Raw genomic sequence first — 15,092 nt, 5'->3', positions numbered from 1 at the left:
TCTCCCCCTCTGGAGCCATCCCAAACCCGCCTGGACGCCGTCCTGTGCCACTGCTGGAGGTGCCCCTGCTCTGGCGGGGGGTGGCACTGGGGGAGCTCCAGAGGGCCCTTCCCACACTGACCAGTCTGTGACTCTGTGCCTTCCTCTCTCTTCTCTTCCTCTTGTATTTGGCCTGCGGCTCTGTTTGCCTCCAGGCACACACGTGTTTTCATAAAGTGAAGGAGGTTTTAGAGCACGTGAGCCCATATTGAGCAGTTACCTGGCTCTCATCCTCTTCCTCCTCTTGTTTCTGATTAGTGGCTGTGAACAAAACCCTTGTGTGTGTGTGTTTGCGTTTATGCGCATCAGTAATAATAGTGAGCAGCTGCTTATTATTGCTCATAAGAAAATGCTCATTTGCATTATATTGGTGTTTCTGTTCTTGGCATCGTTGGCTTAGGCCGTGCCCTGTCTGGCTTGTGAAACCACCTCGTGGCTGGTGGCCTGAAGCTCAATTTCTTGCTCCTGAGTTGTGCTGTGCTACTCAGTCATGATTTCTGCCCGAGTTCAGATGTGGTGAATGCCGTGAATTTGATCTCCTGGATGCAATCTCAGCTGTCTAAGCTGGCTTGGAAATTACAACCGAAAACTAAGGAGGAACGTTGGAAAATCCATCCCAGTACCGTGCAACTAACTTTCCTCTTAATTATGAAACGTAGCTGTGCTCCAGGAACGTCGGTTTGTGCTCTGCTTCTCCCTGGCGCTGCCTGGACCCATGACGGCCCTTTCTCCTTACTCTCCTCCGGCAGAGCATGCGCGAGGCCGTCCTGGCTCTGCTCCTGGCCATGGCAGAGCCCTGTGGACCGCTCCGTTTTGGAGCAACGTGGGGCAGAAATCCCTCCCTGGGATCTCTTCCAGTTCCTTAATTTTCTCCAGTATAAGAGTGAGTCTGGCTCTTGCCTGTCCTTAGGATTGAGATCCTCAGAGAAGAGTTGATTTTTTTCTGGGCTTGTGTTTTGAAAAACACTCACTCCATCTCCAGTGAATCTTCACTCTCTCCATCTTTTAATTAGGCCAATGCAGCATTAAGTAGAGTATTTGGCTACGTTCTCTGACACTGAATGCTTCAATCCACTTACACCCAGAACATTTGGTCATTTTTGGAGATTGTGGCTTTGGGTTGCGGGTCCAGACAAGCTCGTTTACAAAACAGGGTTGTTTGGTTTTTTTAACCTAAAATGTTAAATTTGTTCTGGGCTATTTCATTCTTCTGTCTAAATACAGAGAGAACGTGTTTGAATTGGTTGTTTGAGTGTCTGCATTAAGTGGATTCTTCTGGACACTAAAAGCTCTGCTCCATCTCCTTCTGGACAGTTGTTGTCACTTCGTCACCTTCGGGGAGGGCAGGGGGTTTGGTGTATTTTTAGGTGGCACTGTTTGGCAGCTGAACGATAGTTTCCAATTTCTTCTCATCCTTCTACAAAGAACCAAATGGAGCTGGGACTGTAGCCTGCTCGTTAACGGACTTCACAAAAAAACCCAAACAACCCATTTGCAAAAAACGTTGTCCTAAAACTGTTAAGAGCTGGCGAGTTCCGCGGTGCGATCAGGATGCTGTCGCTCCACCTCAGAGACACCGGGGTGGAAGGTGCCGTGAGGGGCGGATGTGCGTTACGCTCGCTGGCTTTAGCAGTTTTGTCTCTGACAAGGGAGCTCTTTATAGGTTGTTCGTCTTAACGCCCTTCGTTATCCCTTTGCTAACGGACCGCAGCCTCCCTGCTTCTCCTCTCTACCCCTGGGCTTTATGGAAGGGATCAGACTCAACCCAGGCTCTTTGCACGGCGCAGGAGGTTTAATCTTTTTTAGAAGTTACCGGTGCTGGGCTCACAGATGCTGTGCTCACCGGCATTATGTGAGCAGAAAGACGGTATTGCAGGATTTATGTGAAATAAGAGCCTCGGAAGTGGAAGGAGAACACATTGGGGGATTGGGCTTGGTTTTATTTTCTGAACAGCTTTGAGTTCCCTTCAAAAGATGATTTGACTGATGATGCCAGCTGCAGGTCAGGTAAGTTCAACGTGTCCAGTGGTAGAAACTGGCTGGGTTATGGCTGTATTTCTGTGGAATGGGATTATTTTTTTATAAGACAAGGCAAATAGAATTTGGGGAAGGGGCTGAGCCTTATGATTTTTAACCAGGGGGGCTGTGAACGGCAGCAGAGCTGTTCAGTGCCTCGCGTGAACCCCTGGCAGCGTGCTTTGGGAAGCCTTTCTGAATGTGTTACAGCTACACTGGAGTGAAATATGTTCCAGTTCAGTGAGGAAAAGATAATTAAAATGTCAGCCAAAGCCCCTCTGTGGGATGTTCTTAGCTTTGGGGTGTGTTATTTGTTGAAAGTAGGTTGTAACATCTCGCTATTAAGACGATGGTCACTTGGCAGAGATGAACCACTGGACTTTGATAGCTTTGCCTGTAAATATTATATAGTTCCTGTTGCTACTGGACCAGCAGAACAGCTTGTTCGGAAATACTGTATTTTATGTGTGCTTTGGTAGGAAAACACAAATCCAGCTAGCAGTAAGGTCTGAAAAACAACAATTCTCTTCTCCTTTTTATTTCCAAGGAACCTTGAGCCGGTAACGCAGCTGTACGTCAGCGTGGACGCGAGCACCAAAGAGAGCCTGAAGAGAATCGATCGACCCCTCTTCAAGGATTTCTGGCAGAGATTTCTCGACAGTTTAAAGGCCTTGTCTGAAAAGGTACCCAGTTAAGAGTGTATTTTTAAATATCTTTTTTCTTCCTTCTGCACTTTATCTGCTGAGGACTTGAGAGGCTTCAGAGGGGCCGTGGAGTGAGTTCTGGATGTGTTGGGAGCATGTTGACATGGTTTGTACCTTAAGGTGTAGAAGGTCCAGCAAGTTTGGGTTTTTCCCTACAGGGAGAAATTTAATGACAAAAGGAGGGCAGAATGTGTGTCAAATGGGACAGTAAACTCTGCTGTGAATACAAGATGCTGTGAGAGACAACAAGATTATAAAATAATTAAAGATTTCCTAATGAAGCGTTTACACCGAGAGCATGCTGCTGAAGGAAAACTGGAAATTCGGAGAAGCCGAGGAAGGGCCGTAAATCCCTGTGTGGCACTTAGCACTGGTTCGCAAAGGTTCCCTTGAAATTGCAATGCATAAAGGACATTAAGATGCATGTGCTGGAGTTTACTAGCTCTGTTCACCCTCCTGCTATACAGAAATCTGCCTATTTCTGGAATGTTTTCCTAAAACAATAGATCTGAGCATAATAGCAAGGGGGACCCTTACACTGTCGGTGGTTTGTAGTAGTTTGTGTCCATCTGAGACAGCTGAACAGTGACCTGAAGGTGGGATGGTGTCTGCTGCTGTCAGTTCAGAGCTTAGTCTACCGTGTAACAGTTTCTGTAGTAATTAATGAAGCATTCGTGGCCCCAGCATCACATGATTTAATAAGAATAGTGCTTCATGAGCATGTCTTCTCTCTCTTACTTGCTGCTACTGCGCTCTGATGGAAGCAAATACTTCTGTTTACCAATTTGGCAGGAGTTGACGTGTTACCTGCTGAGATGAACAGACAGGAGAGACTGTTTCATTTGAATAATGAGGTTTTCTGCCTTCTGAGATGACAGCGTTGGACCATTTTCTGCCACATGTACTTACATTAGTAGGCCTGGGAGACTCCGTGTAATTGAGTGACACTTTCTTCTGCAAAGTCGTGTGAGTGGCTTGATCAAGCTGCTTGCGTGCAAGTGTGCCGGCAGAGCTTGTTCAGCAAAATCTCGGGGCAAACTGAGCTTACTGAAATCGGGTATAAACTCACTACATTCTCCGTGTGAGTAGAGGAGACTGTGGGAAGAAGGGGAGCTAAAATATTGAAGGGGAAAAATATTGATTAAGCCTTCTGGGAACTTGCTTTTGCCCATCGTTTCTTTCCTTCTGCCTCTCTTGACCCCGGGTAGATATGGTTCGTTCGTTGCTGTGGGTTGTCAGAAATTTCCTTGTGAAGAATTGAAGGTGAAAGTATTGGCAAGTCTGTCCGTACAGCTAAAAATATATTCTGGTCAAGGTGAAGAGGAGAGGGGAAAAAGAAGCTCAACTAGCAGGTGCATTTTCTCCTCCAAGCAACTGCACTTTGAAGGGTCCTTGAAACACTGATAACACAAGAGCCAATTAACAGTTGCTCCGGTTGGTAACACGCTGCTCTGCCAGCCCCTGCTCGGCTGCTTAGTGCATCGTCACACGTGGGGGACAGCGAGAAGTCTTGGGGAAGCTGCTGTTAGGTTTTTCTCTTAATGTTATACGTGATTCTGGTACCCCCAAATTATCTTGAACTGCTCCTGGGCAGAAGCACCTTCCTGTTCTCCTTCTGAGCGCATTGCGGGGTGTTCAGCTGTGATGTTAAGCACCGCTCTGTAGGACTGCGATGAATGAGAGGTGGTGAAAGCTAATGCATCTGCTGATGCTTGAGACGTGCAGCTCCTGTTTCAGAATAGGTGGGGAAGTGCTGATGCATTGTGTTGGGAAAGTGATGCTAATATATCTGGAAACAAAATACGAGTCCCATATTTTCACACTGCCTGACAAACCGTCCAGGCTTATTCAATTCTCCCGAGACGGAGACAAGCGGGCGCTGCAGCTGATATGAGTCACTGCTAATAAGAATCGTGGATAGGTTTGATCTGTGCGCATTTAAAAAAAAAATTTAAAAAAAAAAAGGGCCAAGGGAGTTTTTAAAACCACAAGTGATACCTTGCTGTGCTTGCCACGGTGGTGTTTGGCAAGTGCTGTTCCTGCGCCGTTCCCTGCTTGTGTGCTGGGCGGCTGTCTGTGCGCCGTGCTGCAGGGATGGGGGGGTAGAGACGGGTCCCGCTGCAAAATGATGATCCAAAATAGATGAGTGGGAGAAAGGAAGAGGAGAGGACGCCGTCCTAGGTGGGAAAGGAGCGAGGCTGTCCTCCTTCGCTGTTCTTTCTCCTGCCACCGACAAGCAGGCTGCCGCCTTGGTAAAAACAGAAGGGGAAGGGCCTGGGCAGAGAGGCGCGTGTCACGTCTGTTGCCTCGCTGAGGCGGGTGGCCTGATAACGGATTGCATGAGTTGAACTGAAGTTCTGTATAAAGTTCTCGAGCCCTTAATAAAGGAGTGAATTTAATAACGCAGTGTTCCCGGAACAATTTGACAGCCTCGCACGGCACGTTGGTGATTAGTTGCTACAGCGTTTTCAAAGGAAGTTCAGGAATAAAAGAGAAAAATCTTTGGTGATATTTCTTTCTGCAGCAAACAGCAAGAAACCTCCTCTTTGTCCGCTACTATTTGCAGCAAGTTTTATCCGTTCTGGAGTGATTCTCATTGAGATGATCTTCATGTTAAATTTTCTATGCTAAGAAATGGGTTTTTTTGAGAGGAGTTTATGTTAAACAGCAGGTGGACTCCCAGAAGGCTCCATTTGTTTCTTGTCGTGTGTCTTCTGCCCTCCAAATTAAATTGAGAAGAAAGAGAAAGACGTTAACATGTGCAATTTAGAATGTGCCCTTTCCAAACGTCATGTTTGAGAAGTCTTGCAGTCTCGTCCTCTGACAGCCCTGAGTTCACAAGAATGATTGAGAGGTGACTTGACTTGATAGACAAGCGCTTGGAGGAAGCACTAAGGATGTGAATCCTTATTCTCATCTGAAGGATGAGAAATCCCCGTTCCAGTGGTTGAAAGGCATTCCTTCCAGCCATCGCTGCTTAGTGATGCTATATCCAAATGTGAAATGAGGTACAAATTAATAATGAGGGTCCCAAAGCTTAGGGGGACAGAGGTAGATTTTTCTATCCCTTGAAGTTTCCATCCTTCCATCAAGCTGATGCTTTTTTCAAAAATACCATTAACCAAACGTGTTCTGTCTGTGCAAGAAAATAAGGAACGGATGTTCTGTGAGCTCTCATCCACCCGCAGTCAGACGCGTGATCCGTTTATGTTTTGGCTTTGTGCTCTGTTCCCCTCAGTGTTATTAGACCAGATTCTGTAGGCTGAGAAACTTCGAAAACCGTTGTTCTTGTTGTTGTTGTCATCCATAAATCACCAAGTGTTCTCTCAAGCCGTAGGGATGTTGACTGAGACGAATGGGAATCTCCTGCTGAGTTGCTGATAAATGAAGTGGGGCTGCAGTGGCCCAGTGTGGCACAAGCACCTACAGATTTCTACCCAAGCGCTCTGACGACAGCCGGAGAAAAGATGGTGATGGACATGCCAACAGAACGTGCCCCATTTGTGGTTCAGCATCACGTTGCAACATCCCCGAGCATGCTTTTTTCCACCTGTTGAGAGAGCAAGATGCCTCTTGAAGCAAGTGGCTGCTGGTCCGTGGATGTTCACGGGCTTGATGAGCGCTGGGGAAAAAGGTCCCTGGTGTCGCTCATATGCTCTGAGGAGCACTCATCCAACCTTGATGTGGTGTCACCTCTTCTGTCTGTGTCTTCTTGACTTAATCATGATAAATCCTGTCCCATCTGCCTGATATGCTGTACCTTCTCGTACTTGCTGTGCTGCCAGACACCAAGTAGGCACTGCTGAACTGCCTTAACTTTCAGGGGACAGGTGCCAATGTTCTCGGAAACAGATTGGAGCCACACGCAAAGCAAACAGGGGAAAAAAAACCCAAACACCTTTAGGTTAATAGATGTTACGGCACTGCAGGAACTGATGATGAAGCAGAACCTTATCCTTCCTGTCCTTCCAGGAGGGTTACAAAAAACCCAAAAGAAACAGCGTATTGGCACTTTCTGGAGTTCACTTAGACTTGTGTCTTTAGACATCATACGCGGCTCTTGCTTTAGAGCTCAGGTAAAGCCTTGCCCTCAATCTTTTTCTGCTTCAAGTGAATTAGGATTTCATAGAGAAACAGGGTCATGGCTCTGTGGGCGAGGTGTAGCAAATGGCTTTTTTTTTTTTCTTCTTTTTTTAATAAAGGACCAAAAAGGGAAATTCTTAGCTCTACTTGTCCTAGGATATCATGTATATGACAGTGCGTGGATTTGGTGCCTGTGGCTGTGTGCTCCTCGCTGGAAGGTGCTGGAGGTGCTTTGTCCAGAGAAAAGCGTGAAATATAAAACTGTTTCCTATTACCATCTTCCAGGTCTGCATTTGCACGCTGCTTACAGGTAGTTCCTTCTACACTTCTGGATGACGAAGATGCCAGATTGCATAATTAAACATTTTCAGGCTCGCATCTGGTGCTGTTTACTTTAGTCTTTTTTTTTCTTTTTTTTTTTTCTTTCTCCAATGTGATCCTTTCTTCAAAGTTACCCTTGCCTTCTGGGTGATTACAGACGTAGTGCAAATACGTTGAGTTACACCTTAAGCATGTTTTAGTGCTTGCTATATTATATGACAGTAACAATTGCTTTTATGGAAAGAGCACATTTGATTTGCACGGAGATTATTTATGTGGTTTACTGGGGGAGGGGAACTGGTTTGTAGAGCCTAGTCTGATGTTTCTGAGCTAAGTGACTTTTAAAGGAGAATTTAAATGTAAAATTTGCAACAGATGTAAGAATCAGTAATCAATTTTGCCACTATAAATTTAGAAGAATTTGACTCTTCTGCGCAGTAAATGCTCTCCACCAGCTGTGTGCTTGTTTTAATAGTTTTGCTAATGAGGCTTCTGGCGTAAGGCTTTTGAAATGCAATATGATGAGTGTTACAAAGGTACGATGTTTAATATTAAGTTATTGTCGCTGAAATACATCGTTTCCTTTCAGTTTAGCTTACAGCAAGCAGTGATCCAAATGAGGCTTCAGCAAGATTCTTGGCTGCAGAGGGAGTGAAATCTTATTTCTTCTGTCTGTTCCAGTACTTCTTGGTTTGCTTGCAGGCAAGAAAAGGGGAAAAATGTTAATATACAGACTTCGCAATCAAAATATGTTATTCCAAGCTGCTGGCTGTTACTGTATGTCTTACGAAGACAAGGCAGTGAGGCTGGGGGAGAGGTAAGGTGTCTCTGGCCACCCGGCGAGCCTCAGAGGTGGGGGTACAGTCTGTGTTGTCTTAGTCCTTGTCCAATGCTTTGTCCGTTATCCCCCATCAATCCCCTTCTCATTATTGCCTGCTGCTTTGGGGTAGCCAGGCCTGAGGGCTATTCATAGAATCACAGAATGGTTTAGGTTGGAAGGGACCTTGAAGATCACCCAGTTCCACCCCCCTGCCCTGGGCAGGAACACCTCCCACCAGCCCAAGTTGCTCCAAGCCCCGTCCAACCTGGCCTTGAACACCTCCAGGGATGGTGTTCTGGGCAACATCTTCTCTGGGCAACCTGCCCCAGGGGCTCACCACCCTCACCACCTTCGTTTGCTTGTTCTTGCCAGGGGAGCAGTTACGGCTGCGGAGAGGCTGCCCAGCTGCCACCCTCTTTATTTGGTAGAAGGCACTTCTCCCACTTCCCATGTCTTTTGGAAAGGGGCTCTGACCTAAGTGTAAATGGCAGAAACGGAGCGCTCTCCTCCTCCTCCTCCTCTTCCACGTTCACTCTTCTCTTTCACTCTTTAACTAGCACACATAACTCAGCTCGCCTAGCTTTTCTCCTTCTTAACATTTAAGAAGCATTTGCTATTTTTATCCTTTATTAAACATGATCTTTCTTTTGCCTTGAGCTCTGCCTTCGAGACTTGCATGAGAGATGCCAGACTTGGCTTTTAGAGAACTTGGTTCAAACCAGTCTCTATTCCCCCTTCCAGCCCTTCTGTTATTTATTAACCTGATCGCTCGCAAAGGGCTGCTCTGTTTCCTGGGGCTTGGCTTTGAGAGCCAGAACTCCCGGCTCCCCCGACAGGCTCTGCGGCCTTGGGGACGTCTTCTCACTTTTTCGTTCTTTAGTTGTGAAATAGAGCAGTAGTCTTCGTGTAAAAGCACCCTGAGAAGACAGAGCATGTGTGTGGGTTTATGCGAACTCTTAAAAAGGAAAGAGCAAGCCTAAAATTCTGCTTGTGGCAACTAGGCAAAGGAAACTTGTATCTGCACTTTATTTTAAAACATGTTTTTACTTAAGCCTATAAAGTTGAAGTAACTGGGCCAAATGCCGTCGATTGGGATTGCGCAGAGCATTGCGTAACCTTCCATTCTGCTGAAGGCATTAGCTGTTGGGTTTCTCCACTCGCCGACCGGTTATCAACGGCTCTAGCAGGATGCTTCAGATTAGAAGCATTTATCGGGTTCGTTGACTCTATCCATTTGACATTTCAGGAAAGATGAGTTGACAAAGCATCTGCAAGAGTGTCTCGGACGGTGAGTGTATAACTGAGGCGAAAGCACTGCGAACAAGTAAATGGATTTTATGGGAACGTGGTAATGGGTGTGCTGGTGCTCCTCCAAAGCAGAGGGAACGTTCTCATGGACTCCTGCAGGGCAAGTGAAATCAGGAGGACTTCTGCTTTGGAGGGGGCGAGCAATCCTCTCGAAGGGGGTCAGCTCCAGCGGGCAGACTGTGCTGGCGTGCTGGGGTGACAGAGGCCGGGCTGCTGGGGCCGGTCTTGCCCGAGGAGCTGCAGTGACACGTGGGCTTGGTGCCCCAGGGCTGTTCAGTGCCGCGTGTTGTCCGGTGGGGTGGGCTCCAGGAAGGCTCTCCTCTGCCCCAGGATGGGATCAGCATGCTTGGCTCAAACTGCTGCTGAAGGTGATCTGACCTAATTTAGGTGGTTTGGGGCTGAAGCAGGTGAGGAGCGCTCAGTCTCCTCCTCTGGGTCTTCCCTTTAGGGCAGGATCCTGCAGCAGGTAAGTGGAACAGTCATGTCTTAGGTGCTCTGCTTGTCAGTAGTCGTCTTCCTCAGCTCCCATTTCAGCTTCTTTGGGGTACCTGAGTGCCCGCGAGAGCAGAATCTGACCCTAAATTTCCTTTGACTTTCAGCAATAAACCGACTCACGCAAAGAAGTGCTGTTTGTCCTTGTTGCACATGGATGTCTGTGTCTTGGCCCCGTTCCTTTGTATGGCTCTGTGTCCTTAAAACCCAAAGGGAGCTGGTGGTGCGGGTTGGGTATCTGTAACTTTGGCCGCTGGCTGGTGGGTGTAAGTGATGGCTGTGATCAGTAGGGTGGTCTGTGACCTCCCAAACCACGTGTCCCATCCGTCATTTCCATAGCTGCTGAAGTGACCCATCTGGAGCCTTGTTGACTTGCAAGTTGTGTGCTTGAGAGCCAAGCCCTGCATTTTCTCCTCGGATGGAAATGCTGTTAGATTTGCCAACGTAAGAAATGCAGGAACTGCAACACACTGATTCAGAGTCTCCTCTGAAGCTGCTAAATTGCTGGAGCATCTTTCATACAAATTTGTGGAGCTTATTGTCTTGTACATACTTGGATACAGAAAGACGGTAATTAGTAACAGTGACAAAAGGTCAAAGCAAACTGGCAAATCAAAGGTGATTTATTTTTTCATTTTTTACACAATTAAGGCCTTCCTGATGGGCGAGCTTGGCTTCTGTCAAACCTGTTCAGCCATTTCGAAGTGCAACAGTCGGGCGCAATTACTGTGCTGACTAATTGGGGGATCTCCCTTTCTCGTTATCCCAGAAGAGCACTTGGCTGCTCATAAATCTGTTTGGTGGAGGAACTGATATTAGACGCACTGTAAACAATCTCCTCTAACTGCTTAGTTCTAAGAACAGAGGAGCACAGAGAGTATGGGTGGTGGTGAACCCCGGAATGGGAGAGTTGATGGTCCATAGTGCTAAGGCAGCTGTTTACGGGCCTGGAAAAATGTGTGTCCGCTTCACTGCGTTTATCTCATTCTGCCTTTGTGTTGGAATTTGCTTAACAGTCTTGAGGAGCCTTATCTCCCTGTAGGGCTCTTCTGAAGGGTCCAACTTTATGTGAAAGTAGGAGGATCTGAAGGCTTTTTGCAGAGACTAGGTCTCCAAAAGAATGTTTTTTTCATTTCAGATGTCAGCGTTTCAGGTAACATCGAGCAGGCACTCCCCCAAAGCAGGCTGCTCAAGTGGGAGCTGAAGTTGCATTGTGTATCCAGAGACAAGTAGGACTTCATTAAACCCTTTTATTGTGATTTTTTTTTTTTCTTTTTTTAAGAAGCACCATAATTTTTAAATCCATCTATCAGGCTCATGGATACCTTTCAAATGTGCAAGATTTTGTTACTCCGTTACAGGTTGGACTCGGAAGGTAAAGACTGCGTAGCGTAGCATGTTCTTCGTCCAGCGTTTGCTGGGCAGCCTTCCTGCCAAAGCCTCTGGCCGTGTCTGCAGTTGACCATTTTTGTTCATTGCCATTTCTGTTCAGGCTGCCAGAGGCAGATCCCCACCTTCCACAACCGTAAGGTAATCTAACGGTTGAAGGTGTGTCTCAGTGGCACTAGGTGAGGAGATGGTGCTCGTCGGTAGCAGTGCCTGAGGTTTGTGCTCAGGCAGGTTTGTGTAGCTGGCTGCTCCCCAGCTGCTCTGCAGGAACGGGATTGGGAATTTTAGACCCTGAGACCAGCCCTTGGTTTTGCCATGACTTTAGATTACTTCTGCAATTTGCGTTAAGAGGTTAATTCTCTTTTTTTTTTTTTTCTTCACGCAGCCTCTGTTACGTTGAACTAGTCATAGAAGGGTTTGGGTTGGAAGGGACCTTGAGGATCATCTAGTCCCACCCCCCTGCCCTGGGCAGGGACACCTCCCACCAGCCCAGGTTGCTCCAAGCCCCGTCCAACCTGGCCTTGAACCCCTCCAGGGATGGGACAGCCACAGCTTCTCGGGGCAACCTGCGCCAGTGGCTCACCATCCTCACAGTGAAGAATTTCTTCCTCATATCTCATCTAAATCTCCCCTCTTCCAGTTTGAAGCCATTCCCTGTTGTCCTATCACTCCATGCCCTTGTAAAAAGTCCCTCCCCAGCTCTCCTGGAGCTCCTTTAGGTACTGGAAGGGGACTGTAAGGTCTGCCTGGAGCCTTCTCTTCTCCAGGCTGAACAACCCCAACCCTCTTAACCTGTCCTCATCGGAGAGGTGTTCCCCTGCTCTAAACACTCTGTTTTCATGCATTGCTTCTGTTGCAGTGGTCTGTGGGGAGCCGACTTATGAATCTGATGGAGCAGCACCCCACTTTGAGAGAGGTGGGGACAGTGGGATGCTGCATGGTGGCAAGTGAGAGCTCTGATGTTCTGTGTGATGCTTCAAGAGCATCCCGCGTGGTAGCTTTCAGAGATGCCCCGTTACTTCATGCTTATGTCTCTGTACTTGAGACTGCATCACCCACAGGAGTAGGACTGAGAAGAGATGAACCTTGCCTGTGACTGTCCCCTTCAGAGCTGGTGTACACGGGGATGTCCCTCCAGTTGGTATGAGCAGCCGTGCACAGGGGATGGTCACCCAGTGGTCCTGGGACATGTGAAGGAGCTTTTACTGGCTTTCAGCATGTCGAGACAAGAGAGACGGTTGCCTGCAGTGGGTTGCTGGGCGCATCTTCGTGTGGCTGCAAGGGGACCGGAGTGCTGCACAGAAAGGTAGTGGCAGTTCCTTTGCCAGCAGAAGTGACTCCTGCCCTGTGGGCTGCCAGTCTGCGGTCTCCCCAGCCGCTGCTCCGTGCTGCTGAGCCTGCCGTGAGACTGGGGCGGCCAGGAGGGGAAACTCAGCAGGTGGAAACCATGGGGCAAGGGCTGAGGAGTTCACAGATCGCTGCCCTCTCTGAAGCGGTGAGGCTCTACAAATTTTCCTAGAGTATATCTGTAGGGAGTAATCCTGTAAACCAGTGGGAACTGAAAGGAGTCCAGCTCCTCGAGGCTAAAGCTCAGAGGGTAACCGCTGAAAACAAAGCGGCAGGTACAAAGCCTGCAGGAGCTGCTGAAGGGCTCCCGCTGCTGCATCCCAACGCTCAGGCAGTGCTGGTGAGAAGTGTTGGGAGAGGGTTAACAGTGGCCACTGGCAAACAGCCGTTTTGCTGCAGCGGGATTGATTTCCAACCCCCAAGTGTGTTGCAGAGCATTGTCCTGGGGCTGTTCAGGGGCTGCTTTACAACCCTGTCTGTGCGGAGCATCGTTCCCGTGCGGAGCATCGTTCCCGTGCGTGCTCGGATGGGCAACATCCCCTCTCCACATGTCACCTCCGGGCACGTCTCCCTCTGCCCCAGCACCGTGCAGGGGTGCTCTCAGTCCCCAGCTCAAGCTGGAGCTCAGCTATTTAATGGAATGGACAGTTAAAATGTTTAAAGCTTATTTACCTTTCCATCATGTTTGTTACTTTAGAGCCTAACTCCCGAGTTAGGGCTTTACGAGAGCAGCAGGCTTGCCAGGATTGTTTAATCAATAAGAAAGAAATTTATTTCAGACTCCTTGTTTATGTTGTTCTCTGTTAAATGAAGTGGGCAGGATTTTCAGCAAGTCGTGGTGGGGCTTTCAGTTCTATTTTTAGATGATTTGGACAAAACCCAGAAGAAAAATATTCTAAATCCTTTGCTTCGCAGACTGCGAGAGTGATTTTTAACGAGGCAATTATGTTTTGATGGCGGATTAATCTCTGTTTTTATCATTTTACTCTTGAAGTTGCGTTGCTGGTTTGTTGGTTCCCGAGATAACGAGTGTCAGTTTATTCTCTTAAGTACAATAGCCCCTTCCCAGGCTTCGGCTGAGCCTGTGCCGTGCCGTTAGTCACGCGTCCGTCGTGTCTGCATCGCTCACTGCTGCTGTCTGCGAGTTATACCCATGAAAGTGCTGACATTTTGTCAAATCATGGATTCTTTTTGCCTTACAGATGCGATGCCTCTTCGTTTCTCATCAACCTGCAATTGCTCACTTAAACCATCGTTATTATAGGATTATTTAAAATGCAGTTTATTCTTCTGTCCTGTTTTCCTCATTGCTGAGCAGAAAGCACTGATTTTGAGGAATATTCTTTTAGAGCCCTGTGAAATTGCAGTGGGATGTTGTTTTCCTGGCTAAGATTTCCAGCTACCGAGGTCCGTATGGAAGCATCCAAGTCTTTGGCTGTATGTATAAATAACTGCTGGGGTGGCTTAAAAACCCTGCACACCTGGCAGCTGATGTGGAGGAGACTGGGTTCCTCCGCTGGATCCAAAGTGACTTTAGTGAACGTTCAGTTCCTCCTTTAGCCAGAAGCCTTTGGCTAAAGTTGAGCTCTGTTTTTAAACTGCTCATATCCCTCGCTTTCTTTTTTTTACACATACAAATGCCATTCAAGCTTTTTCTTTAAGCTCCTCAATCTGGGCGTTAAGATATTCTGCACGTTATTGTTTGAGGCAAACTTTCCTCCTTGTTGCCATCTTTGGGGCTCTCCTCCTTGTCTGTAGTTTCCTCTTTGTATTGTCCTTCTCTTGACTTCCTTACAACTGTGCGCTATTAAGTGACGTGTTTGAAGTGGTGCCTCTCCAGGACCACCACACCGGGTACTGCAGGCTGCCCTCGTCTTTGGCCAAGCAGCCAAGCCTGGGACATCGGGTCATGGAGCTAGAAGGGACATGACGGTGTGGAGCTGGGATGTTTTGGGGAATGTGAAATGAAAGGAGGCTGTGGGAAGTCTGAGACCCGTTCGTTTCAGCTCTTCCCCATCACAAGACGGTTGACACGCTGGAGGGGAGGGCTGCCATCCAGAGGGACCTGGACAGGCTGCAGAGGTGGGTCCATGACAACCTCATGCAGTTCAACAAGGCCCAGTACAAGGTCCTGCATGTGGGTCGGGGCAATCCCATGCACAGGCTGGGCAGAGAATGGCTGGAGAGCAGCCCTGAGGAGAAGGACCTGGGGGTGTTGGTGGATGAGAAGCTCAATATGAGCCAGCAATGTGTGCTGGCAGCCCAGAAAGCCACCGGCATCCCGGGCTGAATCCCCAGCAGCGTGGCCAGCAGGGCGAGGGGGGATTGTGCCCCTCTACTCTACTCTGGTGAGACCCCACCTGGAATACTGGTGTCTGTCCAGCTCTGGAGCCCCCAACATAAGAAGGACATGGACCTGTTGGAGCAGGTCCAGAGGAGGCCATGAAGATGCTGCGAGGGCTGGAGCCCCTCTGCTGTGAGGAGAGGCTGAGAGAGTTGGGGTTGTTCAGCCTGGAGAAGGGAAGGCTCCAGGGAGACCTTACAGCAGCTTTCCAGTCCCTAAAGGGGCTTCA

General features: G+C 48.1%; 1 protein-coding gene across 1 annotated transcript in view; it reads left to right on the top strand.

Moving 5' to 3' along the window:
• LOC104289840 (S-adenosyl-L-methionine-dependent tRNA 4-demethylwyosine synthase-like) overlaps positions 1-15,092 on the top strand; it is a 136,990-nt gene that overhangs the window by 71,273 nt on the left and 50,625 nt on the right. The window contains exon 13 of the mRNA XM_009888855.1: positions 2,603-2,738. Within this exon, the coding sequence (XP_009887157.1) occupies positions 2,603-2,738 (136 nt within the window). The remainder of the gene's footprint in view (positions 1-2,602; positions 2,739-15,092) is intronic.

Source organism: Charadrius vociferus, unplaced genomic scaffold, assembly GCF_000708025.1.
Source record: "Charadrius vociferus isolate BGI_N301 unplaced genomic scaffold, ASM70802v2 scaffold636, whole genome shotgun sequence".
Classification (NCBI taxonomy): Eukaryota; Metazoa; Chordata; class Aves; order Charadriiformes; family Charadriidae; genus Charadrius; species Charadrius vociferus.
The sequence above is the reverse complement of the archived record's forward strand: the minus strand, read 5'-3'. Positions and strand labels throughout refer to the sequence as shown.